This window comes from Globicephala melas, chromosome 1 (assembly GCF_963455315.2).
Source record: "Globicephala melas chromosome 1, mGloMel1.2, whole genome shotgun sequence".
Classification (NCBI taxonomy): Eukaryota; Metazoa; Chordata; class Mammalia; order Artiodactyla; family Delphinidae; genus Globicephala; species Globicephala melas.
The window spans coordinates 104500052-104525576 of record NC_083314.1 but is presented as its reverse complement, the minus strand read 5'-3'; the positions used below and the strand labels follow the sequence as shown (position 1 = coordinate 104525576).

Below are 25525 nucleotides of genomic sequence, written 5' to 3'. Positions count from 1 at the left end.
GGTACTGGGTCAGTACTGGTGGCTCCTCTTACTAGACACTGCAGGTCTAGAGCGTTCAGTGTTCTTGGCTGACATGGGCTCTGCAGCAAATGTATTGATCGCTATTGATTTCTTCAGTTAGACCCTTCCTCTCCCCAATCTGGTGAGCTCCACGGTAGGTACAAAAGATAGCTGTCAGGGACGCTGCGGGTACAAGTCCCCTTAGCTGAAGTGTAGAGAGAGACAAGAAGTGTATTCCTCCCTTTATAAGGCTTGGTCAGAAGGTGTCTCTCCACCCTGCCTCCTGTCCGCCTAGTGTGGCTCATAGGGGTGGTCGACACAAAGGACAACAGTCATGTTCCTTCTACTGCCCTCAATGGCTCTCTTCTGCTTCTCTGCAGAAACTCTCCCCAGCTTTAGATTCACACATGAGCAGACCATTTCAGGAACGAGATAGAGTTTTTTCTCTAACAGGGGTTGCACTGCCCCAGCAGGAAAGTAACCGACAAAGGAAGGAGGTCGAACAGAGATGCTTAGTCCTATACTGTGGTGTTACTTTGATAACGAGAAAAAAATAATGGCACTTATAAAATTGAAATCTTTGCCTTTCTTATTAAAGTGCATCAAATCCAACTTACTGGGTTCTAAAGCATCATGATACACAGTACATAACAATCTTCTATGTGTTTCACTAAATCCTAACATAATTCAGCAAATGAACGGTACATACAGTGATGGACCTGGAGGGAAATATTCAATATGTATGTTAAATTAAACCTGGAGCCTCCAAATTGGGTACAATTTCAGAAAGAAGAAAAGAACACGCACACTAATAATTAGGTAAAAACAAAGATACCCACTCTGTATGTTGAAAAACAGTAAGAAATTTGTAATCCTTTGATCTTTATATTTTTTTCTAGTAGTGTATGCCACTGCTAAACTATAAGACTTTTAACATTATTCTTGTGAGAAAATTACCATCATTTTCTATAAACTCTCCAATTCTAATATATACTCTAAGATAAGAGATTAAATGACATTTTAAGTCTCTGATGCCTTGGATAAGAATTCTCAAGGCATTCTGTTCACATTGAGTGCTTTGAATTGTAAAAGAATACACAAAAGGGGCAGAGTGGGCTGTGCAGCAAAAGCGCAGGCTTCAGAGAAGACACATGTAGGTAAGTCCCACATATTTGGCAGGGCCTTGGCTGAGTTTTTTTGTCTCTGAGCCTCATTTATCTCATTTGTAAAATGAAGTTACTATTATGTTTCACCCATTACTGAAAGGATCAATTACTGGCATACTCAATAGTCTCTACTATTTTCTCCTTTCACACTTGCTAAAAGGAAAAAGTTTGTTTTGCTTTATGTCAAACAGGAGGCTTTTCCTGAAATAGTCCAGTGTACATATTTGTATAGGGATGAATACTGTCCTCCAAAAAGTCATGTCCGGGCCTCCCTGGTGGCGCAGTGGTTGAGAGTCCGCCTGCCGATGCAGGGAACACGGGTTCGCACATGTCGCGGAGCGGCTGGGCCCGTGAGCCATGGCCGTGGAGCCTGCATGTCCGGAGCCTGTGCTCCGCAATGGGAGAGGCCACAACAGTGAGAGGCCCGCGTACCGCAAAAAAAAAAAAAAAAAAAAAGCCATGTCTACCTGGAACCTATGAAAGTGACTATTTGGAAATAGGGTCTTGTAGATGTAATCAAGTTAAGATGAGGTCGTACTGGAATAGGGTGGGCCCTCAATCCAATGACTGGTGTCCTTATAAGAAGGGCCTGTGAAGACACAGGAATGGCCCTGTGACAATGCAGGGAGAGACGAGAGTAATGCTGACACAAGCCACAAAATGCCAAGGACTGCTGGCCACCATCAGAAGCTAGGGAGAGGTGAGGAAGGATTCACCCCAGAGCCTCCAAAGAGAACACGGCCCTGCTGACACCTTAATTTTGGACTTCTAGCCTCCGGAACCATTAAAGAATAAATTTCTCTTATTTCAAGCTACCCTGTGTGTAGTACTTTGTTACAGTAGCCCTAGGAAACTAATACAGTATTGAGTCCTGAAACAGAAATGAAGGATTTTGGCTCACCTCCCACAAAGAAAAACATACCACTTGTTTCGCTACGGCTGAATAGTCATCAGCGCATTCCAAGATTGTTTGATGTGGATTTTCCAAGCACACAATTTAGTAGTGCATTATTGAGGGATCATGTTTACAAGTGAACAAAACGTAACTAAAGCAGGCTTTAACTAACTAAAAAGGTCAGTGGAGGATGAGTTATATTAGTGGATCCTGACTTCCAAGAAACGTAAGAACCACCAAGACAGGGCCCATATGGAAGCAGCTCTGGAGTCAATGAAGGCAGGAGTCACCATCTGGTTTCCCATCTTGTTCTTCCTGTGGATGAACTTCATTCTTTTCTCTAGCTGCAGTCTGTCTTTAGCCAGCAGGTGAAAACATGACTGCTGGCAGCTTCCAAGTTTTCTTTTACAGAGTTGAACCCCTGAAGAAAGACTACTTTCATTTTCTGGGTCCCCAAGTCCAAAAAGCCTGGAGGAACACTTTGAGTGGCCTGAGCTGGTTCGCCTGTCCACTCCTGAACTACCTGTTGGAGCCCTGTGGCCGGGCAGGTACCAGAGAGAGGGATGGATGGAGACGATCTAACGAGGAACAGCTCTAGTTTCCTTCCTGATTAAGGAGTTCCACTTTTTTCAATTTACCCTAAATTCTGCTATAATGCTAAAACGAAGGGAGCAACCAGGAGCAGAGAAGTAATTTTAAAGGCAGGTACAGATACAATTGGAAGAATAAGAAGTAGTAATAGATAAATCAAATTATCAATACACGTAATACACTGATAAAGAACTTTAACGAAGAACCAATAAGCACGTGAACTGGATGCTTTCTGTAAGTATAAATAAAACAATTTTCACAGTTGGAATTACTGAGAAACAATTTTCTCTATTTAAATAATAGAAGAGAATATAAGAAATCAAGCAACCATTTTGATTTGAAGATTTATTTTAAAGCAGTTTTTATATTTGGGTAGTAAAAGAACTATATTTCATCAGCAATAAACAGTTGACTGCATTGTGTGAGCAGGGCACTGAAGGGTCATGAGATTGTTTCTAGAGAAAATTAAATTCAATACATAACTTGTAACTTTTCTTAGACATAGAAATTACCACTTACCATAGCACTGGGGTTTCTATCAGCTCGATTTCCTTCAAAAGAATTTATTTTATGGGCACTCATTTCATCAGTGTCAGAAATGATATAATGTCTAGGAGAGTAAGCATCGGACAAGTTCTCAAGCAGCCTCAGGATCTCAGTGGTATGCCCACCTGGAAAAAAATATTGGAAGGCTTGAGATTCAGAAAACGGTAATGGACACATCCATCTGACTACATTATACGAATACTGTGCTTTGTGTATTTCTCAAAACACAGAAGGAATATTTGGAAATGATAATCTATGCCCTTGTATAAATACTACCTTTATATGGGGGAAGAGGATAATAAATGTATAAAAACAAAATCAGCACCAGCAGTAGGTTGTGCTACTATACTACCTGAGGAAGGTACAAAGAAGTATAAGACACAGATCCTGTTATCAAGAAGTCTGGTGGGGGGCTTCCCTGGTGGCGCAGTGGTTGGGAGTCTGCCTGCTGGTGCAGGGGACACGAGTTCGTGCCCCGGTCCAGGAGGATCCCACGTGCCGCGGAGCGGCTGGCCCCGTGAGCCATGGCCGCTGAGCCTGCGTGTGCGGAGCCTGTGCTCCGCAGCAGGAGAGGCCACAACAGTGAGAGGCCCACGTACAGCAAAAAAAAAAAAAAAAAAAAGAAGTCTGGTGGGGAAGGGACAAGACACACAGATATACAAAGAGCGACGCAAGACAGCAAGAAAAATTAAAATGGGGTTTGGGGGAGGAAACAAGCAAAAGGTTATGAAAAAACAATGTCCTAAGCATAGGGGAGATCCCTGGTAAAGGCTGAAATGACTTGAAAGGTGCAGCTAATGGACAGATATGAGTAGGGAGGCCACTGGGTGGGGGTGGGATTATTAGGACAGGAGAAGGTAAGAGCTGGGATGGGTGATCAAGGCATGGTGGGAACACTGGGAAGAAAGAGGAGAGTGAAGTAAGGTCAGGAAAGTAGGCTGGAAAATGCGAAGACAGTTGCTGAAGGTGTTGCGAAGTAACATCAGGGAGGCATGAGCACTGACTCCCAGGGCTCAGATCTTCCTAAGGAAGACTTTTGTTCAACTGCTCCTAACAGAGGTCTCAGACCTAACAGAGGTCTCAAATATTTACCAGCTTCACCCAACAACTGTGTGTTCAATTTCTGAAATTGTACAATCTCCAAAATTTTCATACTTTAATTTTAAAACCATGAATTTTAAAACCAACTGTGTTCACTGAGTTTTCCTTCGGGGGAAAAAACCCAAAAGAACATTTACCTATTACATTAACTATATACCAATTAAGCAAACCAATCAAACTCCTTAAGATTGGGCCCTATTATACCTATTTAATTTAACTGCATGATCCCCTGGCCTCAGCCAGGTTGATGTCTTTAACATTCTCTGTGTTCATCTCATTTGTTACCTCTTCCTTGTCTCTCGTCACACTACAAAGCTCCCCCGACTCACCTCCCTTACTGTTGCAAGAAAGCTTTCAATAGTGATACAGTGAACATATAGGATAATCAAACAAATTATGTGTTTTCTCCAAACGCATATATTTTCTTATAGTAGAAAGGGAATGATTACTCTCTAGATCCCAGAAGGAATTAGATATAGAAATAAAGTCATCAGAGAGTAAGTATAACAGGAATTAGAATCATGCTTTAACTTTGTAACTTGTCAGCCATCTTCTTATGTAGGGCAAGCAATTTACACATCTTATACTCATTTTATCATTTTTGTTTCTAACTTTGAAAAAGTGTGGTGGTTTGCAAAGTAGGTACTTGTTTTCAGAGCTGGAACAATTACGGATAAATCCGAACATATACATCTTCCACTGCTATTAAAACTTCATTTTACCTGCTTTAACAGTCTTTTCTTTTTTCCTTAAAAGGAAACCCTTTTCCCTTAAAAGGAAACTGAATACATTCTTTGAAAAATTAACTGTGTTACTGAATAAATAAATAATAAGAGCTTCATCTTGCATTTTACGTTTTTATTAAGACTTATCCTTTGGGAATGAAATCTTCTCAGTTCTATCTTAAAGTATATCCAGAATCCAATCACTTCTCACCACCTCTTTTGCTAGCACCCTGCTCCAAACCACATCACTCTCACGTGGATTATGACCAAAGCTTCCTGGCCTGTTCCCCTCTCTGCACTTGTCCATTCAAGTGTCCACTTGAGTCCACTCTCAACACAGCCTCTAGACTGATCTTCTTAAAAAGAGTTGATCAAATTATTTACCTCTGCTCAAAACCCTCCAAGGGCTCCCCTTCTCATATGGAATAAAAGCCTTTTTGTAAGCTGACCCTTATTGTTACCTCTTGGACCTCATCTGCTTCTTCTCCCCTTACTCAGTCTACTCCAGCCACTCCGGCCTCCTTGCTGTTGGGTACCTGTCATCTCCCCAGGGAGGCTTTACCTGACAATTCTGATGAAAATGCAACTTTCTTTCTCCTCGCCTCTTCCTAACCCACATTTTTCAAACTGGAAACAGAAGACTCAGTGAGGTTAACTAATTTGCACAAGATCATCAAATTAGTAAGTGGCAGAGATGTGATTCAACTCTGGTGTTATGTTCATTTAAAGGCACATGGTCCTAACCTCTGCATGGTAGGAAGCAGTGGAGTAGTACCAACAGCTCTGTAGAGCAGGGTTTAAAATACCCTTCCGCGATCTGCATGGGGCTTGCCTCCCCACATCCAACTCAGTACAATAGTGCCCTCGCACCTCTGGTCATCCCAAGTGCTATGGCCTTCTTTTCACACCCTCCCATCCCTCAACGCCCCAGCTCCCCCTTGTCTGGCTACTTCTTAGTCATCTTTCAAGTCTCAGTTTAGACATCACGACTTCCAGGAAGCTTCCTGTCTCAAGTTCAGAAAAAGTGGCGCCCAGCGTGAACTTCCACAGCAGTGTTAACTTCCCAGGTTATAGCATTTATTGTGGCAAGTACCCATTCTGCTTTTCGTTTTCTATTCTCCATTTCATTCACTGCTGTGTCCTCACAGCTTTCACACTGCTTGGGACATAGTCAGTACGCCGCGGCAAGTCGTATTCGTCAGTTTTGTTATTTCCAGGGCTTAGCTTAGTGCCTGACCTCCCCTATGGCTCAAGATACATTAAGTGAATAAAGTAATGAATTACACGCGAACGTAAGTTTAGACCATTTGCTAATACTTATAAATATTATGCTATCCGGATGCAATCTCCTGGCATTTCTGAACGTACACAGCATGTATATGTATCGCTCTGTCAGAGCTGTCCATTTAAAGCGGTACGCCTACAGAGCTGGCCCACTCCGTTTGGATTGTATTACCTGATTGCACAGGTTGTTGTTCACCACCCAGCACAATATCCTGAAGTGTGTATTGTTCTCCCGTTAGTAGGTAATTGTTTCCATACTTGTGGGTTTTGTATATGTATATTTATAAATGTGACAATTCGCTTTGTCTCGCTTATCATGTAGTATTCGTGATTCCTAAATTATCCCAAATGCCTAGATTAATAATGCAAAACAGCAGTTTTTATTCAGGCAAATTGCATGTTAGCATCACGGGCTTCTGTGTCCTCTCTGTTCACTAATAATTTGTTAGAAAAATATACGCTACAGAGACGCTTAATTACAGACAAGTGTAAGTAACTCATTTGTTATTAAAGACGCGACCTGGGCCACATCAACAACAGACCAGCATTTTGCCCAGCCTGGGCTGACCCGCTCCTGTCCCGCAGAGAAACTACAAATCTCAGCATGCAACGCTGCACAAAGCGCTAGGAGTCCTGCGAACAGCGCCGCGGTGGACTCTGGGGTTTGTAGTACCCGACCCGAGCCCGCCAGTCGCCGCCCGGATACTCACCGGACCCAGCCACCACCAAGAGGCTGAGAGACCGCCGGGGCACAGCGGCGCGGGGACGCAGCACTACCCATAGCCGCACTGCCAGCAGCACGGCCACGGCTCCTGCCGCCGCCGCGAGGATAAGGGTGCCACCCATTCGAAGACAAGACGCATGCGTGCTATCCCCCGACGCCGGTCGCAGGAGCGGTGAAAGTTCAAAACTACGGGCGCTGCGGAGACCCAAACTCGAAGTGTGAGCCCCTTGGTGGGCGGGGCTTGTTGGCGGTGGGAGGAGTTCAGGGCCAGAGGCGGAAGCCTGGCCTCTGACCACCCCGCTGGGTGCCCCGCGGGAGTCTGCGCACGTACAGCCCATGCGTAAACTGAAATTCGCGGATTAAAGCGGTGGAGGAGTTTTGGTTTCGATTCGTGAGGAGGTGAGGCCAGCTGGGCGCCCTAAAAAGGACCTACCAAGTTAGCAGGTGTTCCAAATTAACCAACTTTGTGAATTCCACCAGAGGCCAGTGGCATACGTCGCCTTTTTTTTTCTTTTTGGTGCCAAGGGAAATGTTTCTGTTGCACAGCTACTGAAAGTGCTTGCCAGTGAAAGGTACCTTAGTACAAAAAATTGAATTTCGGGTTCTCATCCAATTCTCCTCTTTCCCAGGCACTCATATTTTTAATTTTTCTAGTCTTTTTCACAGATCTCAGTGTGACCAGAGTAGCCAGCTGAGGGTGATCACCCCTAGTTACACCATGTTCCTGAGAGCAGTGGAAGTTCAGTGGCTCAAGGTAGTGAGATAGAGAATCGTCCTATTCAGTTAATTTTACCGCAAAGGCAACACCTCCCCCAATCCCAATTTTGCTTATTTTTATGTTTACTTAATCCACATTGTAGCAATATAAAAAGGCTGAGATTAGAGAAGCCCCTTCACCCCAAGTGTAATTTGCCTTCAGTCCCCAATGGACCTGTAGGTTAGATAGGACAAGTATACAGATGAGTAAACAAGTCCAGAAAGGTGAAACAGCTTGCTCAAGTGAAATAGTGGCAGATGTAGATTTAGAAACTGGAAACCCTAACTGCTGCTGCATAGCAATTTACGCCATGTATTCCTTTGCCAAATTCAAACTTCCTTGATTTTCAAACTTGCTTAGATCCTAGAATGTGCTTTTAAAAATGCAGCCTTGGGCTTCCCTGGTGGTGCAGTTGTTAAGAAGCCACCTGCCCATGCAGGGGACATGGGTTTGAGCCCTGGTTCGGGAAAATCCCGCATGCCGCGGAGCAACTAAGCCTGCGAGCCACAACTACTGAAGCCCGGGCGCCTAGAGCCCGTGCTCCGCAACAAGAGAAGCCACCCCAATGAGAAGCCCGCGCACTGCAATGAAGAGTAGCCCCTGCTAGCCACAACTAAAGAAAGCCCGCACGCAGCAACGAAGACCCAACACAGCCAAAAATAAAATAACTAAATTTATATATAAAAAAAGAATGCAGCCTCTCAGGGTACAATAGGGAGCTCCTGAATCAGAATCTCCAGGGGAGAGGACTGAGATCAGCTCCTCTAACCAATGTGTCTATTTCTATCAGCAGGCAGTTTGGGAGACATTTAGGTACTTTGTAGCATCATTTTCTGGCTAATGGACCTCACATACTTCCTGTATTCTATCAAATCCTCTTAACCCTATATCCTCACAATAACGTTATAAGGTGAATATTATTCCCCTCTTTACAGGTAAAGAAAAAGATTCTATAAAAGTTAAATGATTTGCCTAAGGTTAGCTAGTGGGGAATTCCCTGGCAGTCTAATGGTTAGGACTCGGCGCTTCCACTGCAGGGGGCACAGGTTCCATCCCTGGTCAGGGAACTAAGATCCTGCATGGTGTTAGTAAGTGGTGGAGAAATTTTATAATTGTGGGCTTAGAAGTCAATGCTTCTCAAATTTTGATGGAATCAGAATCCCCTGGGCTTACAAATACGTAGTTGCAAGTCCAGAGGTAGGGCCTCTGGCGCGGTATGAAAAACAGTTTAAGAATATTACAAAAGATGTAGTTTTATTTCATCTGCCCACTCTGCCATTCCCAGCAATGGCTTCAGCCTAAGACTCTCTCCCATCATACTTTTAGAAGAAGACATTAGTTGTCTCAGAAATTTACATCCAGGCAGGGCAGTCTCCAGATTTCAAGAGGTTATCTTGTCCTTGGATCTTTTTTTTAAGAGTGAGGAAACCTTTTCCAGAACCTCCCACAGCAGACTTTCACTCCTTTTGGCCAAATTTATATCACTTGCCCCTTCATAAAAGGAATGAGACCACAAATCTGGCTGAGGTAGGGTGGAGGATGACATACAACTCACCTGTGGTACCTGGCTGTTTGGTGGAGGGTGGGCACTGAACAAAACAGGCATTCTCCTGGAGAGGAGGATGTTGGGGGAGGGTGGAGGAAAGATCATTGCTGGGTAGGCAAATAATAGTGTTTGGATTGCTGCAAAGGTAATGCATCTGAGCTGGTGTTGTAAACTGACACAGGCAATGCAGATGTTTGGCATGTTAATAATGTTAGTCTCTAGGCCCCAAAAGATACCCCTGCATTCCCTAGTACCCATCCCCTCACTACTGTCATTACCTGTGTCTGTACGAAATAGCAGTTTGACCACACTTCGTTGTAGATGGAATGAATGGGGAGTGATCAAGCATTTTAGTGGCTGCCAGTAAATGCAGAGAGTCAAAGAGGGTGGAATAGCAGACATTGTTTGGAGTTATTGGTTGAGTTATTTTGGATTAAGTCTAGGGTCAAACTGTTCAGTGTTCCTGACAAGGAAGTTGAGGACTGCAGGGAGGAGCTGGGTGGCAGGTGGAGACAGGAACACAGTTGGGAACTCCTGAACACAATAAATCAGGAGTGTTTTATTCACCCACAAATTGCTGGGTGAGCTGAGTCCTGGGCTGTGACAGGCACGGAATATAATTAAGAGGTGAATAATATGTACTGGATTAATCAGAAAAGGCAGGACTGAACAGGACAAAGCAACTAAAATTTCTCTTGGGGAGGTAAGTTGCACAGACAGTGCAGCTAACAAATGCACAGAGGTAAATTATACTGTGTGAAAAGCATGAAAATGTATTAATAATGGATAAACTGAATAATAGTATTGAGCCATACCAATCATAAGTAAAGTCTGCCTGAGAAGTGATTTTTATTATCTTCTTAAATCAATTTTCTGAAGTTTCTGTGACAAGTATTATTCATGAATATTTTTAAAATTAAGATTATTTTGCACTATTGAATGGAGTTGTACTTGTTAATTTAGTCAGCATATTTAATGAGCACCTGCTATGTGCTAGATTTAGGTGCAGGGGATCTTGTATGACAGTAGTAGTCCAGACTAAAACCTTAGACGAGGAAGATGACAGTGGAAGGTAGAAGAGGGTAGATTTGAGATATATTTTATGGACAGAGTCAGTAAGACTCGTTGATGGATTAGATATTGGGAATCAAAGTGGCTCTTAGATTTTTGGCTTCAAAACTGGCTGGATGGTGTCATTTGCTCAGACTAGACAGACAGGAAGAGAAACAAGGTTTTGTGAGCAGAGAAAGGGGAGGAGATGATGAAAATGAAGTGTTCTGTTTTGGATATTAGTTTGAATAACCTGTTAAACATCCAAGTAGTTGTGTCAAATAGGCAGTTTATGTATAAATCTGAAGTGTGGGTTAGAGCTAGAGGTATAAATTTAGAATTCAGCATATAGATGGTATTTAAAGCCATGGGACTGGGTGAGATCACCTGGGGAGGGAATTTAGGTCAGTCCTGTCCAACAGAAGTTTCTGCAATGATGGAAATGTTTTGTGTCCATGTTGTCCACTAGACACATGGCCTGCTGAGCACTTGAAATGTGGCTAGTGCTATGGAGGAACTGAATTTTAATTTTATTTCATTTACATTATTTTAAATTTAAATACACTGGCATTAGCCAATGGCTAATGTATTGGATAGCTTAGGATAGAGAAGAGTCTGGGGTCATTAATATTTAGAGGTCTAGTCAAGAAGACTGGGCCAGCGAAGAAGATGGAGAAGAAAAAGCCAGGAAGATAGGAGGAGAATCAGGAGATAATGGTGTCCACAAAAACCACAGGAGGAAAATGATTCAAGAATGGGAGTGCAGTTAGCTATGTCATATGCTGCTGATACGTGGCATTAGGTGACTTGGGAACAAATTAGTCACTGGGGATCTAAACAGGAGCAGCATTACCATGGAAGGGTGGTTGTGGAAGGCAGATAGAAATGGGCAGAGGAGAGAATGGGAGATGAAGAGAAGCAGTGTCTGTAGACAGTCATTTCAAGTTTTTCTTTGGAGGGGAATGGAAAAATTGGGTGGAAAATATGGGAGAATTTGTAATCAAGGAAACGATTTTTTTTTTAGGATAGGAGTTAACTGACATATTTATTTGATGTTAAAAATGATCCAATAAAGGGAAATTGATTTAGGTGAGAAAAAAACATTTAGCTTAAACATGAAAAGGGTTGGAATCTTGAGCACAAGGGGAGCAGTTGGGCTTTGATAGGAGGGACCCTTATTCCACGGTAACAGAATGGAGGGCAGGGACATGGATGCAGGTCCTGGGAGGTTTGTAGAATTGGCGGTGAATAGATAAGGGTGTGGAGACTGGGGGTACAGAAGAGTATGAGAAGCTCAAGAAGAAAGAAGGTATGAAATAATCACCTTGAAGAGTAATTGGCATACGCACCAGGATCAGCCTAGGATTTCGGGGCAGATTGGGATGCCCATTTGTAGCTTGTGATAACAAATAGAGAGAGAAACCAGTCGGCGTGATTTTATGTCTTTTCCCCCCACTGGAAAAGGCAGACAGTTGGCTTTAACCACAGTTAGATTTTTGACAGGTGACTACATAAGAGAGAAGGTTCTTTTCAAGGGAGTGAGGTCCATGGAATTTCCTCTTGACATAGTGGAAAGTGAAGACAGGGAAGTGGAGGTGGGACAGTGGATGAATCGTGGAAGAGTATAAGGCCAGTGGACTGGAGGCCTAAAGAAAGTTGAAAACTTGCAATGAAAAACTAGAGTCAGTGAACTATAGATATAAGAGGTGGTGATCAGAGAGTGGGATGCTTGAAGTAAATATTGTGTTATTGGTGGTGGTAGTATTTAGGGTATGACAATAGGAATGGATGAAAAAGATCATTAGGGGTCACTAAGGGGTAGAGAGGAAGAAAATGAGCTAGGAACTCAAGTCTTCAAAGAGAGGTTGAAAGATGACAGCAACCAAAAAGAGCATTGATTATAAGCTAGATATGTTCCATTTGTCCTTCCAGATCCACGCTTCTCCACCCCACTCAGTGCCATGGGAGCCCAAACCTGGATTAAATCAACGGGTTTCCTTGCTCTCTGGTTCTGGCTGGGTTTGGCCAAGGGGGATCCTTAGCAAATTGGATGGAGAGAGGCTGTGCCCCTGAACTGAAGATTTCTGCTCTTCAGTGTGGCCTTCTCTACACATCTCTCTCCTTCTGGGTCCCAGAGCTCCCTTTCCTTGTTCCCTCAGGCTAGGGGTGGTAACAGTTCCGTTGTTACCAACCCTGAGTCACCCTTGTGATCCCTTGTGCCTTCCCTACCTCATTCACACCTTTGTAAATACAGTTGACCCTTGAATCGCACGAGGTTGAACTCTGGGCATCCACTTATACATGAAGTTTTTTCAATAGTAAATACTTCAGGACTACATGATCTGTGGTTGGTTGAATTTGTGGATGCAGGAACCGTGGATGGAACCACAGATACGGAGGAACCATGGATATGGAGGGCCGACTATAAATGATGCTAGGATTCTCCACTGCACAGAAGGTTGGCACCTCCAACCCCTGAGTTGTTCAAGGGTCAGCTGCAGTCCCTTTAGTAAATCATCCTCAAATTAACCTAATGCACGTGTGCCATCTGTATCCCGTTAGGGATGCTGATACAGGGTGGTACAACTGCATGACCAGAACTTCAAAGGAGCTGGAGTTTTGGAAAGAAGAAGGAGAAAGCTACAAGTGGTTTGGAAGCAGTGATAGGGGTCAAGAGAGGTACTTTCCCTGCCTCCCGTGGGGGTGTGAGAATCAAATGGCCACTATTTGAGAAACATATTGAGGAAATGTGGGAGAGCAAGGGTTCAGCTTATGCAGCAAAGTGGAGAAGACATTCAGAAAGAAGTTGAAGATATAGAGGAACTTTGCAGATACAGATCAGGAGGTCCAGAGGTGCAGTGAAAGTGTTTGAAAGGTGGTGAGGAATGCAAGTTGGGGCAGATTTGGGCATTTACAAGTAACTACAGAGATAAGAATCAGGATGATACTGGCTCACCTGGGAGCCTTCTGGGGATTGAAGTAAACAGGGGTGAGGGCAGGCTCTCAGTTCAGTTCTACTAGTACCTGTTATGTGCTGCACCCAGGGTCGGGGCAGGGACAGTGGTAAGGCAGTTGACAGTTAACACCCAAGCAGTGATTTAACAGTGATCCTGGCTATATGAACTGTGTACCTCTTACCAGAGCCTCCTAAAGAAAAGTCACCTTCTCACTCTCTCATGGGCTGCCTGGGAGGGTGGGCTGCTAGGAAGCCTGGCAGCTAGGCTGTTCCCACCAGAGTTCAACAATCTTCAGTCCTAATGAGCGTGGAAAGAAAAATGAAGCTTTTCTGCAAGAGCCAGGGAGACCCACTTTGATCAGCATCATGTTTGCCCATGATAAGGTAGGATAAAGTTGGAAGGGAGTTCTTAGTCTGGGCCAGAGACAGAGCTGTGGCCACCAGGACTGATGGTTGTATGCTTTAACATTAAAGATCTTCTGGAAGGTTGGGTAGGATGGGTGACAGAAATTGTGCCAGTAGAACCCAAATATCTGAATTATAGCCAAGACTTTTTTTTCCTTGTCAAGTATACTTTATATATATTTAAGTCAAGACCTTTTCCTGGTTGAAGCCACTTCCTAGGACTCCTTGAATACTAACCCTTGAAGGCCATTATATAATCCTTAACCGGCATTTTACTGTGTGCTTACTATATGCTAAGCACTGAGAACATGATTTAACTTATCTAATGCTCACAACACCCCCATGTGGTAGGCATTATGATGATCCCCATTTTGCCAATAACAGAGAGATCCCATCATTTGCTCCGAGTCACAAAGCTAGGACTCGGTAGTCAGGATTCAGAAAAGCTCCCTACAGTATCATTAAATGTATTTATTGTATATTTACACCAGCTTTTGTGCTATATATTAAAGAAAGAAAGATAGAAATATAGTATCATTTACTATGCCCAACTTTTCATTTATAAAATTAGAACTAAATAGGAGGGAGAGGATTTTGAAAAGTGGCTCTTTCACAAGCCAGTCAAGAATTGCTCTTCTGTTTTCTAGCTTTTTCTCCAAGTACATTAAAAAAGGATACTAGATTAGACAGATAGATAGATAGATAGACATATGTATGCCTCTCTCTCTCTCCCTCCATATAGTTTATATAAATATATACATATACATATAAATATATATATATATCTTGATTCAAGCCTTGTTTAAGATGAATTTACAGTGAAATTACTAGACATGCTAATTTTGTTCTTTCACTTTATGTCCATTTATCTCAGATAAACCTTTCCAGATATGTTTATAAATCCCTTGCCCTAGCCTTGTGCACCCAAAATGCCTCATCAGTTCCAAATTTAACAAGACATTAAAATCTTATTTAAATCTACATTCCCAAACTATCACAGTAAGTGTCATACCAACTTATACCATTTACTAATGACAAACACAATAAAAGTAGCTTCTTTAATTTTCAAAGTTACCATATTTTCAGTTTTAGACTTATAAAGAAACAATTCTATTTCTGCACGTAACACCGCTTGTCTTTGAAATCTGTTGAATTAATGTTCTGCTCATCCCAACCCTCTCTCCCCACCAAAGCCTCTGCCCAACACCTCCATCAAGTCCATCTTTTCTTCTTCATTGTACATCTGCCCTTTTTTCTGTTTTTCTCAAGTTCTTTTCTGCTTCCGTAGAGCTTTTTGTCCTTGATAGAAACACACAAATTATGTCTTCACTCTTATCTGACTATACATTATTCCTTAACTGTATATGAAAAAAAATAAATTTATATACACAATCAAACATGCAGTCTACCGTTTAGTAGGCATTTATGTAGTTTCTCAACTACCTCTCAGAACCGTCCTATGAACTTAAGTACTATTATTATCCCCATTTTGTAGGTGAGGAAATTAAGGCCTTAACCATGCTAAGTCTACACTGCTGGTGCTCTGATTTGACTTCCTATGGATGTACTGTGGCCAGCTAGTGGCTTCAGGGAATATAGTGATGTTACTTAGGGAAGGTAATTAATGCAGAAAATATGTTACGTTAAGAAGAAGGGGATAAGAAGAATGAAATTTACAGATGTGCCACCTAAAGCTTAGTGTTATTTTCTCTTGGAAATTTTGTAAAAATATTATATGAATATACTTTACAACAGCGGATATGTAGCTCTTGCTGTGCTCTTTAACCTGGTTTCTTCTCTGCGTCTCCATGATTTATTTAATATACTGTTTATCTTTCTTTTTTTTTTTTTTTAATAAATTTATTTATTTATTTTTGGCTGTGTTGGGTCTTCGTTTCTGTGCGAGGGCTTTCTCTAGTTGTGGCAAGAAGGGGCTGCTCTTCATCGCAGTGCGCGGGCCTCTCACTGTCGCGGCCTCTCTTGCTGCGGAGCACAGGCTCCAGACGCGCAGGCTCAGTAGTTGTGGCTCACGGGCCCAGTTGGTCCGCGGCATGTGGGATCTTCCTGGACCAGGGCTCGAACCCGTGTCCCCTGCATTGGCAGGCAGACTCTCAACCACTGCGCCACCAGGGAAGCCCTGTTCATCTTTCATCTATATTAGGTGCACTATTCATTGTGAATTCCTTCTGAATTTGTTACAAACAGGCTTGACAATTTACTGAAAAACCTTTTTTGGATAGAAATTTCAAATTACTTAGCTATTTCCCAAACTTAAGATTCCCTTCTCCACACCAGTGCTCCAGTGGGGTCTTTGCTGGTTATATTTGTTTTGGAATAAGTTAAAAGATAACTTAAATGAACCTGAGAAAGTCTTAACACTTTGTAATACTTTATTAATGTTTACCTAGGGAACTGTGGAATAACTGTGTCTTAACTTAGAAATTTAAAAGAATCTCTAAATTTCCCTTTCTGAAAAGATGCTATGAACTAAACAAAAACTTTATGGTCAGTTTCCTCCATCAATAATGCCTTCTCTCCTGAATCTTTAACTATCGACTCTCATTGTATCTTTGCCCTTAGCCTATAAAGTTCAAGTCTCTCCCATTAAAAAATGAAAGCACAATCAATAAAACCCTCCCTCAGTCAGCCTGGCTCAGCATAACTCCTTTAAACTACCAGTCAGACACAGCCCAACCACATTAAAATGGCACTCCAGCCTTTAACCACACCATTTATCCCTTTGCCAGAGTGTTTTTCCACTCCCAGTCTATTTTTAAGCAACTGGGCTATTTCGTGGAACTGAAGCCTTCTGGTGTGCACAGAGCAAAGTTATTTTTCTGATGTTGAGGGGCAGTCATCCTGAACGTGTAGCCAGGCAGCCTGTTTTTGGTGAACTCCAAGCATATGTAGGCTCCTCTCAGCATATGGAAGAAGCATGGCCCTCCCAGCGCTCCAGAAGTCAGGTATGGATTGACACAGGCCTTGCCCTAGAATAACACTGTCCTATGCATACTGGTTACCTCTATAATATACTTGACCCAAAGAGTTTCTGAGTGTCTGAGAGCTTGGTTGAATTAGTACTTGTTCACGATGCACGTTAGGTATATGCTGGGCAGCTAGAACTGTGGACCACCCTAGTCCCTAGGACCCAATGCCCCAACTCTGCTCCCGGAGGCTGGTTCTCATCCTAGTCCACGTGCCAGTGGAACTAGTTATACCTAGTTGCCATCTTATCTCTTCTTTCCTAAAAAGTCAGTGTTCTTAAAGACTAGTCCATGCTTGCTGTCATGTTTTGCTTTGTCCATTTTCACTCCTTGATTCACTGAAATTTAGCTTCTGCCATAATTATTCACCAGTAACTGCTAGATTTTCAAATCCAAAGAACATTTCCTTTTCTAGTTTTTCCTTGTCTTCTCTCAGGCAATTGAAATTTTTCTCCTGTTGACTTTCATTACTCCATTTTCTTCCTATTCTCCTCATATCACTATTATTCTACCTTCATATTCTTCCAGGGTCCCTTTTTCTCTGTCTAATTCCCTTAAAATAAATTTTAAAAACCTTTTTATTTAAAAAACATATTCAGAAAAGAACTGGAAATAATAAAATGGAAACTTGGGTACCCACCAACTAGATTTTGCCTGCCTTCCTTCCTTCCTTCCTTCCTTCCTTCCTTCCTTCCTTCCTTCCTTTCCTTCCTTCCTTTTTCAGACTATCATTTTCTTTCTAAGAAACAAAATGCTTATTTATCCACTGCCCCTCCCCCCCACTTTGGCTTTATATTTCTGAGGTTTCTTAACCTTGGCTATCTTTTCTCCCAGGTCAATCGTTGTCATAATAAAATCCATTCTCTTCTTTCTGGTCACATGTTCACTCAACTGGAGATTACATTTCTTATCCTCTTTTGCAGCTAGGTATGATTTTGTGGTTAGGTTCTTGCCAGTGGAATATAACTAGAAGTGATGGGTGCAACTTTTGCCTTACCCTTTTAAAAGAAGATGGCTTGTCTTGGACTGCTTTCTGTCTCCTCCATAGACATGTCTGTGACCAGCTGCAGCCATGAAGATGAGGAATACATGGTAGGAGAGGATGTAATAACAGATAGAAGGAATCTGGGTCCTGAATGACCTCATAGAACAGAGTGCCCTGTCAGTCTAGGCCCAACTATGATATGAGCAGGAAAGAAACTTCCATTTTCTTTATGTCACTGATTTCTGGGGTCTCTTTATTACAGCAATATAGCATTTACTCTAATACAAAAATTAATACCTGGAAATAGGGAACTTCTAATAGAATCTTAAAACATATAGCATTACCTTAACAGTCAGACAATTGGCAGTGAGGAAACAGATCTTACAGGCTGGAAAACTGATGATCCTTGTAATACCATTGCAAAATATTGTAGAAATTTCTCCTACTCAACTTGGAAGCCTGACCATGTTCCGTCTATGGCTGAATTTTAGGGGAAGCATTTGGGGAGAACCAGAATATAAAAGTGTGATGGTTGCTCCTCGCTGAATTTAGCAAGATTTTTTGAGAAAGAAATGAGCTCACATAAGAAATGAGGGGTTTGCAAGCAGAAATGGAAGGAAATAAAGGGTATAGAAAATTGGGGCCTCACAGGGTTGGAAAATCCAACTATTTCTGTAGCCCAAACAGGAGGTAAAAGACTATTTTTCAGAGACTTTCTTAAAGCCCTTCCATTAAGATTCCTCAGACAAAGAAAGAAATATAGCCTTCCAGCAAAGATCAGATTAAGGATGTTACCCTCACTTATTTTGTAAGATTACGTCAAATTAGGCACCATTAAAACAATGAAAAGAGGAATGGGTAGAGCATAGAAACTACAGAATAAGCTAGTTTAAGAGCCAGATCCAGAAAAGAACTTTGGTACCATTTCTGGCACATAGACTAGAGATGAATAGTACAAAAGCCTGTTAAGTTTTTGAGGAAATTGCATTACTAAAGAAACCATAAATCTGACCTGCAAAAGCCATTCATTGTTTGTGTCCTCAGGCAGTCTCCACGAGAGCATAGTCTCCAACATCCTCTTCAATCTTGAACCTGGTGAATGATGGACAAGGTTCACCAGAGGGTGAACCCAGGGGTCTTCAGACATAACAAAAGGCATCCAGAAGGGTTCCTCAGGGAACTTCTTCCATGTCAGGGCAAAAATTTCTGTCTGGAAAGAAAACTATTAAGGATTACTCCTTGCTATATGTTTCCCATTCTTTCGTTTTTCAAATGGAAGTTTTTATTCTGTTCCTGATCCACCATTGCATATTGGGTTGAAAGTGGGGATCAAGTAACTATTTTTTGGTTTATATGTCATTGGACTATATGTTGCCACATCTGGACAAGACAGAGAAGGCTGTACTTTCCCCAGAGATGGTAGACCTTGAGCTGGCTATGGAAATGAATAGGCCCACAGATGGTCTCTGTTAGAGAGGGAGGTTGAGACGTATGGGAAGAAGAGTGCACTTAGATATCTGGGTGGTCTGAGGGATTGACTGAATCTCTTTGTTTACCTTTACGTGAACTAATGCAGTCTTCCTGGGTGTTGTGATTTGTTTACTCAGAAACCTATCACCTGCATAATGACAACTTTCAAATTTGTATGTCCCACCAGGATTCTCTTTTATATTCTAGACCTATATTATCCAAATACTGAACACCTCTGCATAGATTTATCACAGGAGAAACCTTAATCGCCACATGTCCAAGACTGAAATGATTTCATATCTCCTTAAACATGTACCTCCTCTGTGATAGATTGCAATAAATGGTCACAACCTCATCCCATCCCTCTACACACGCTCCTTTGCATTGTGACTTTTTGTTCTTCTCATCAAGAAGTGGACTCTAGGTCTCCACTTCCTTGTGTCTGGGCTTGCCTTGTGACTTGCTTTGATCAATAAAATACAGCAGAAGTAATGACGTGGGAATTATGAGCCTAGACCTCAAGAGGCCTTGCAGGCTTTGCTCTCACTCTCTTGGAAAGCTTCTGTCATTATGTGAAGAAACCTGGGCTAGTCTCTTTGGGGATGAGAAGCTACGTGGAGAAAGGTGCCCAGCTGACATCCAGCACCAACCACTAACATGACTGGCAACATAATGTGCAAGGCCCAGTAGGGCCCCTTGTTTCATAATTATTAAGAATTTTAAGACAGCAATAGCAGAACAGTGAACCAAGCACAAGTTGTATGCCCGTGAAGCTGGCCTTGACCGCTAGAGAAACAATTGTGGAGCATCAAGCCCTTGCCAAGCTGCCACAGCTGACTGTCACCACGTGAGTGAGCCCAGGCAAAACCAGCAGAAGAACTTCTCAACCAAGTTCATCCCAAATTGTCGGCCCACGTAACTGTCAGCTAATAAACAATTGTCGTTTTAAGCCATGAACTTTGATGATAGTTTGTTTGGGCAGCAATAAATAATTAAGTCATCCTTATAATGTCTTATCCTGGATAATTACAGCCTGAATCAATTAAACTCGCCAACACTTTCAACCTCATCCTATGAGGCTTGAAGAGTTCTTTATGTTATCTGCTTCCCTATGTGTTCTCTCCTTACCCAGAAGTAAGTGTTGTGGAGTCAGACTACTGTGGTTTAAATTCTAAGTCCTCCCATTCTAATTGTGTGCCCTTGGACACATTATTTTACCGTTTTTTGCCTCTATTTCCTTATCTGCAAAACAGAGCTAACCTTGTGTTTTTTAATGAGGGTCTTTGAAAGTTGAATGAGTAACATGAACAGCACTTAACACAGTGACTGTGCTCAATAAATGTTAGTTATTACGATCACCTTGGATTTAACACACTAGCCGTGAGATTCAGGATGAAACTTGCAGGAGGACTGCAGAAGACTTCTGGGGTTGTACAGGAATTCAGAGAGGTAAAAAGAACAACAACAACAAGAAATAACAGACATGGTCTGAGAGAAGCTGTAGAGTAGTATGAGGTTAGAAATGTGATTTCTGGCGTCAGACTTTCTTCCCTCACATCTCAGCTCTGCCATTTGTTCTGTTTCTTTGGCAAGTTACTTAACCTCTTTAAGTCTTAATTTCATCAACTATAAAGTGGGACCAAGGAAAGGAAATCTCTTATAACATTATTGTGAGGCTTGAGTAAGGACTAAATGATTACATCCTATAGGCCTGGCTTATAGAAGTTCTGTGAGCTTGGCATATAGAATACGCCCACCACATGATATTTGAAATGTGAGTGTTGGTCAGAAAGGCAAGCCAAGATCACCTTGAGAGGAGAATTACCAAATATAAAGTGACACTGGGGCTTCCCTGGTGGCGCAGTGGTTGAGAGTCTGCCTGCCAATGCAGGGGACACGGGTTCGAGCCCTGGTCTGGGAAGATCCCACATACCGCGGAGCAACTGGGCCCGTGAGCCACAATTACTGAGCCTGCGCGTCTGGAGCCTGTGCTCCACAACAAGAGAGGCCGCGATAGTGAGAGGCCCGCGCACCATGATGAAGAGTGGCCCCCGCTTGCCACAACTAGAGAAAGCCCTCACACAGAAACGAAGACCCAACACAGCCATAAATAAATTAATTAATTAAAAAAAAAAAGTGACACTGTATACAAGACTGTAAGCAGGATATGAGGTAAGAGATTAGGAGCCAAAGAGAGGGTGAACAGATTAAGTTTGGAGATCAAGGCAGAAGTGAAACCATTCAAGAATTTGGTTGCCACATCAGAAAGTCTGGAACACATATTGCATGTTTCCTAAACCTTTCTGCAAACTATAATGGCAAAGCAGAAAATGCTCTAGGAGCAGATTTTGGATTAGAGGGAACAGTTCAAACAAATCTTAGCTTATTCTCCACCAATTAGCCTTTGAAGGTTCTCTCCATTTTTAGGTTGGTTCTTGTCTTTTCCTTCCTCAACAGTCAAGAACCCATTTATTCAGCAATTATTTATAGAGTACCTTGGAATACAATGGATGAGTGGCAGACCAATTTCCTGTCCTCACAGAGCCTTAGACTAACAGGAGATTCAGACAATTAAACTAGTAATCTCAGCACTGTGTGAGAATTTAATGTGAAACTTGAAAAACAGATAAGTAGACATCAACTAACCTGGTGAGTGTGGGAGACATGGTGAGTGTGGCTGCAGGGAGAGAAGAATATTCCAAGTAAAAGAACAGCATATGCAAATTTGTGGAAGGAAGAGAACCAGGAATTTGGGGGGAATTCAAAGTAGTTCAATTGTGCTGAAAAATTGAGTTAGGAGCTAGAAATTGCTGGAGAGGAAGCTCTTCTAAGGAATCTGGACTAAGGGCAATGGGAAGCCATTCAAGTGTTTAAGCAGAGGAGTGATATTTAGAAAGAATACCCTGATTATAATATGGAAAACAGAAGGAGCAGGACAGAAAGCCTGCTACCTGAGCTTGTAAAAACGTTTTATTGGAACACAGCCATATCCATTCATTTACATATTGTCTACTGCTGCTTCCAGGCCTTAAGTGCAGAGCTGAGTAACTGACCATCTGGCCCAGAAAGCCTGAAATATTTATGATTTGGTTCTTTAAGAGAATGTTTGCTAATCCCAGGGAGACTACTGTAGTAACCTGGGTAAAACAACATTGCTGTCTTCCCAGCTTTGGGGAAGACTGGAATCCTAGAAAGGCAGTCATTGTCAATAACTGAAGAAATCATAACCTAGATATCAGTTGTGATAATCTGTTGTTTTTCAACTAAATAAGTGTTCTTCCTATGTTTTCTTCTAAGAGTTTTAGAGTAGCCAGTCTTACATTTAGGTCTTTAATCCATTTTGAGTTTATTTTTGTGTATGGTGTTAGAGAATGTTCTGATTTCATTCTTTTACATGTAGTTGTCTGGTTTTCCCAGCACCACTTATTAAAAAGACTGTCTTTTCTCCGTTGTATATTCTCTCCTCCTTTGTCATAGGTTAATTGATCATAGGTGCATGGGTTTATTTCTGGGCTTTCTATCCTGTTCCATTGATCTATATTTCTCTTTTTGTGCCAATACCATACTGTTTTGATTACTGTTGCTTTGAAGTATAGTCTGAAATCAGGGAGCCTGATTCTTCCAGCTCCATTTTTCTTTCTCAGGATTGCTTTGGCTATTCGGGGTCTTTTGTGTTTCCATACAAATTTTAAATTTTTTTGTTCTAGTTCTATGAAAAATGCCATTCATAATTTGACAAGGATTGCACTGAATCTGTAGATTGCCTTGGGTAGTATACTCATTTTGACAATATTCATTCTTCCAATCCAAGAACATGGTATATCTTTCCATCTGTTTGTGTCATCTTTGATTTCTCTCACCAGCATTTTATAGTTTTCAGAGCACAGGTCTTTTGTCTCCTCAGGTAGGTTTTTTCCTAGGTATTTTATTCTTTTGCTGCAGTGATAAATGAGATTGTTTCCTTAATTTCTCTTTCAGATCTTTCGCTGTTAGTGTATAGAAATGCAAGAGATTTCTGTGTACTAATTTTGTATCCTGTACTTTACCAAATTCATTGATTAGCTCTAGTAGTTTTCTATGTTTTTAAAATTTTCTTTAGAATGCTGATTGTCATCTTTTTTCCCCCAACATCTTAATTTTTAATTTTGGTATTTTATTTATTTTTTTATACAGCATGTTCTTATTAGTCATCTATTTTATACACATAAATATATGCATGTCAATCCCAATCTCCCAATTCATCACACCACCACCACCACCCCAGGCCACTTTCCCACCTTGGTGTCCATATGCTTGTTCTCTACGTCTGTGTCTCAACTTCTGCCCTGCAATCCGGTTCATCTGTACCATTTTTCTAGGCTCCACAAATATGCCTTAATATACAATATTTGTTTTCCACTTTCTGACTTACTTCACTCTGTATGACAGTCTCTAGATCCAGCCACGTCTCAACAAATGACCCAATTTTGTCCCTTTTTATGGCTGAGTAATAGTCTGTTGTACATATGTACCACAACTTCTTTATCCATTTGTCTGTCGATGGGCATTTAGGTTGCTTCCATGACCTGGCTATTGTAAATAGTGCTGCAATGAACATTGCGGTGCATGTGTCTTTTTGAATTATGGTTTTCTCTGGGTATATGCCCAGTAGTGGGGTTGCTGGGTCATATGGTAATTCTATTTTTAGCTTTTTAAGGAACCTCCATACCATTCTCCATAGTGGCTGTATCAACTTACATTCCCACCAACAGTGCAAGAGGGTTCCCTTTTCTCCACAGCCTCTCCAGCATTTGTTGTTTGTAGATTTTCCGATGAGGCCCATTCTAACTGGTGTGAGGTGATACCTCATAGTAGTTTTAGTTTGCACTTCTCTAATAATTAGTGATGTTGAGCAACTTTTCATGTGCCTCTTGGCCTTCTGTATGTCTTCTTTGGAGAAATGTCTATTTAGGTCTTCTGCCCATTTTTGGATTGGGTTGTTTGTTTTTTTCATATTGAGCTGCATGAGCTGTTTATATATTTTGGAGATTAATCCTTTTCCTGTTGATTCGTTTGCAAATATTTTCTCCCATTGTGAGGGCTGTCTTTTTGTCTTGTTTATGGTTTCCTTTGCTGTGCAAAAGCTTTGAAGTTTCATATGGTCCCATTTATTTTTGTTTTTATTTCTATTACTCTAGGAGGTGGATCAAAAAAGATCTTGCTGTGATTTATGTCAAAGAGTGTTCTTCCTATATTTTTCTCTAAGAGTTTTATTGTGTCTGGTCTTACATTTAGGTCTCTAATCCATTTTGAGTTTATTTTTGTGTAAGGTGTTAGGGAGTGTTCTAATTTCATTCTTTTACATGGAGCTGTCCAGTTTTCCAAGCACCACTTATTGAAGAGACTGTATATTCTCAATTGTATATCCTTGCCTCCACTGTCATAGATTAGTTGACCGTAGGTGCGTGGGCTTATCTCTGGGCTTTCTATCTTGTTCTATTGATCTATGTTTCTGTTTTTGTGCCAGTACCATATTGTCTTGATTCCTGTAGCTTTGTAGTATAGTCTGAAGTCAAGGAGTCTGATTCCTCCAGCTCTGTTTTTTCCCATAAGACTGCTTTGGATATTTGGAGGCTTTTGCATCGCCACACAAATTGTAAGATTTTTTGTTCTAGCTCCGTAAAAAATGCCATTGGTAATTTGATAGGGATTGCATTGAATCTGTAGATTGCTTTGGGTAGTAGAGTCATTTTCACAATATTGATTCTTCCAATCCAAGAACATGGTATATCTTTCCATATGTTGGTATCATCTTTAATTTCTTTCATCAGTGTCTTGTAGTTTTCTGCATACAGGTCTTTCATCTCCCTAGGTAGGTTTATTCCTAGGTATTTTATTCTTTTTGTTGCAGTGGTAAATGGGAGTGTTTCCTTAATTTCCCTTTCAGATTTTTCATCATTAGTGTATAGGAATGCAAGAGATTTCTGTGCATTAATTTTGTATCCTGCAACTTTACTAAATTCATTGATCCACTCTAGTAGTTTTCTGGTGGCATTTTAAGATTCTCTATGTATAGTATCATGTCATCTGTAAACAGTGACAGTTTTACTTCTTCTTTTCCAATTTGGATTCCTTTTATTTCTTTTTCTTCTCTGATTGCCATGGCTAGGACTTCCAAAACCATGTTGAATAACAGTGGTGAGAGTGGACATCCTTGTCTTTTTCCTGATCTTAGAGGAAATGCTTTCAGTTTTTCACCATTGAGAATGATGTTTGCTGTGGGTTTGTTGTATATGTCCTTTATTATGTTGAGGTAGGTTCCCTCTATGCCCACTTTCTGGAGAGTTTTTATCATAAATGG

The 25525-nt window shown here is 41.5% G+C and overlaps 2 protein-coding genes across 2 annotated transcripts in view; one reads left to right on the top strand and one right to left on the bottom strand.

The window, feature by feature from the left end:
• The window catches only part of ALG14 (ALG14 UDP-N-acetylglucosaminyltransferase subunit), a 104541-nt gene extending 97344 nt beyond the window's left edge, over positions 1 to 7197 (bottom strand). The window contains exons 1-2 of the mRNA XM_030868731.2: positions 7019 to 7197; positions 3172 to 3323 (exon numbers count right to left, since the gene is read on the bottom strand). Coding sequence (XP_030724591.1) covers positions 3172 to 3323; positions 7019 to 7154 — 288 coding nt within the window. The 5' untranslated portion in view covers positions 7155 to 7197. The remainder of the gene's footprint in view (positions 1 to 3171; positions 3324 to 7018) is intronic.
• Positions 7198 to 7330: 133 nt separating this feature from the next.
• Positions 7331 to 25525, top strand: part of TLCD4 (TLC domain containing 4) — a 105134-nt gene continuing 86939 nt past the window's right edge. The window contains exon 1 of the mRNA XM_030868753.2: positions 7331 to 7431. The gene's annotated coding sequence lies outside the window, so the exon portion shown is untranslated. The remainder of the gene's footprint in view (positions 7432 to 25525) is intronic.